Source organism: Pygoscelis adeliae, unplaced genomic scaffold (genome assembly GCF_000699105.1).
Source record: "Pygoscelis adeliae isolate BGI_AS28 unplaced genomic scaffold, ASM69910v1 Scaffold445, whole genome shotgun sequence".
NCBI lineage: Eukaryota > Metazoa > Chordata > Aves > Sphenisciformes > Spheniscidae > Pygoscelis > Pygoscelis adeliae.
The window spans coordinates 1,564,476-1,565,591 of NW_008824894.1; the positions used below are offsets into that span (position 1 = coordinate 1,564,476).

At 59.7% G+C, this 1,116-nt stretch overlaps 1 protein-coding gene across 1 annotated transcript in view; it reads right to left on the reverse strand.

Moving 5' to 3' along the window:
- TRIM47 (tripartite motif containing 47) overlaps window positions 1-783 on the reverse strand; it is a 10,390-nt gene extending 9,607 nt beyond the window's left edge. Inside the window, exon 1 of the mRNA XM_009324617.1 lies at window positions 772-783. Within this exon, the coding sequence (XP_009322892.1) occupies window positions 772-783 (12 nt within the window). The remainder of the gene's footprint in view (window positions 1-771) is intronic.
- Window positions 784-1,116: the final 333 nt, after the last annotated feature.

Below are 1,116 nucleotides of genomic sequence, written 5' to 3' on the forward strand. Positions count from 1 at the left end.
GTGTTTTCCTGCCCTCCCTCGCGCCCGTGGCCCCACGTCAGCCATTCCCACGGCCAAAAAGGGCTGCAGTGCCCAGGTCCTGGCTCAGTCCCCGTCCCTTCTTCCTCTGGGGCCCGGCAGGAGCCGGCAGGCAGCAGGCAGGGATGGGGCTGGGGAGACGCCAAAGTGCTTTCAGTCTGAGGATCTGCCTGGTAAACGTGGGATCTCCGGACACCTCCTGTGGAGGGTACACCGACAATTTTTCGGCTCAGATACATTGCCAGGTCCCTGCCAGCCGAAGGACAGGTCTGGGAGGAGCAGGGAGGTGTGGAGTGAAGGAGGAAGCATGGCAAGACAAATCGCATCTGCCCTTGAAGAAGGGGATTGACCCTTTTAAGCGTTTTTTTCTCCAAAGGAAGAGAGCTGATGTGATTCATTCCCCGCGCGTTTGCCTGCACGTCCATAGCACCTTTGAACCCAGTGCCCAGTTTTGCCCCGTTAGTTCTCACCAGCATCCCCGCAGGGGCGGCAGGAGATGCCGGACCTGCGGTCTCGCCCTTGGAAAAGCTTCAATCAAATCTTCGCGTTTTCTTCTGCGCCAGGTCAACCTTGGGACAGAGCCGTAGGAAATCAAGTTTCCTTATCGCAGCGCTACTGTAAATAAAACACCTTCCATTTCTGCCGCCAGCCCCACTACGAGGGGCTGGTCCCCGCTGCCGGCCCTGCGAGGACGTGGAGGGGGAGGATGGGGCCCTGCAGGGATGGGTGCCGGAGCAGGGGCACCCAGCTCACCTCTCCCAGCATCGCTTGGTCCCATGGCTCCCACCACCACCGAGGTCAAACCAACAGGAAAAGAGAGTTTTACTGGGGAAAACAGCTTTGTACAAAAAGCAGCTGCAGCGTGGCACCCTAAAAAGTTGCTCTGCCATGTCCGAGAGTGGCAACGGGAGGGGCTTGGGGAGCAGCACCTGCCTGCGTGTGGGGCTGGGAGAGCACAGGGCTCCCTCTGCATTGCTCCACAACACCCCGTGGCTGCAGCACCCCCCTCCGGGGTCCGCCTCACCCCAAATCTTCTCCAGGCTTGGGAGGTTTGGCAGGGGGAGGAGGACGAGGAAAAACCTAATTCTTTCACCATCC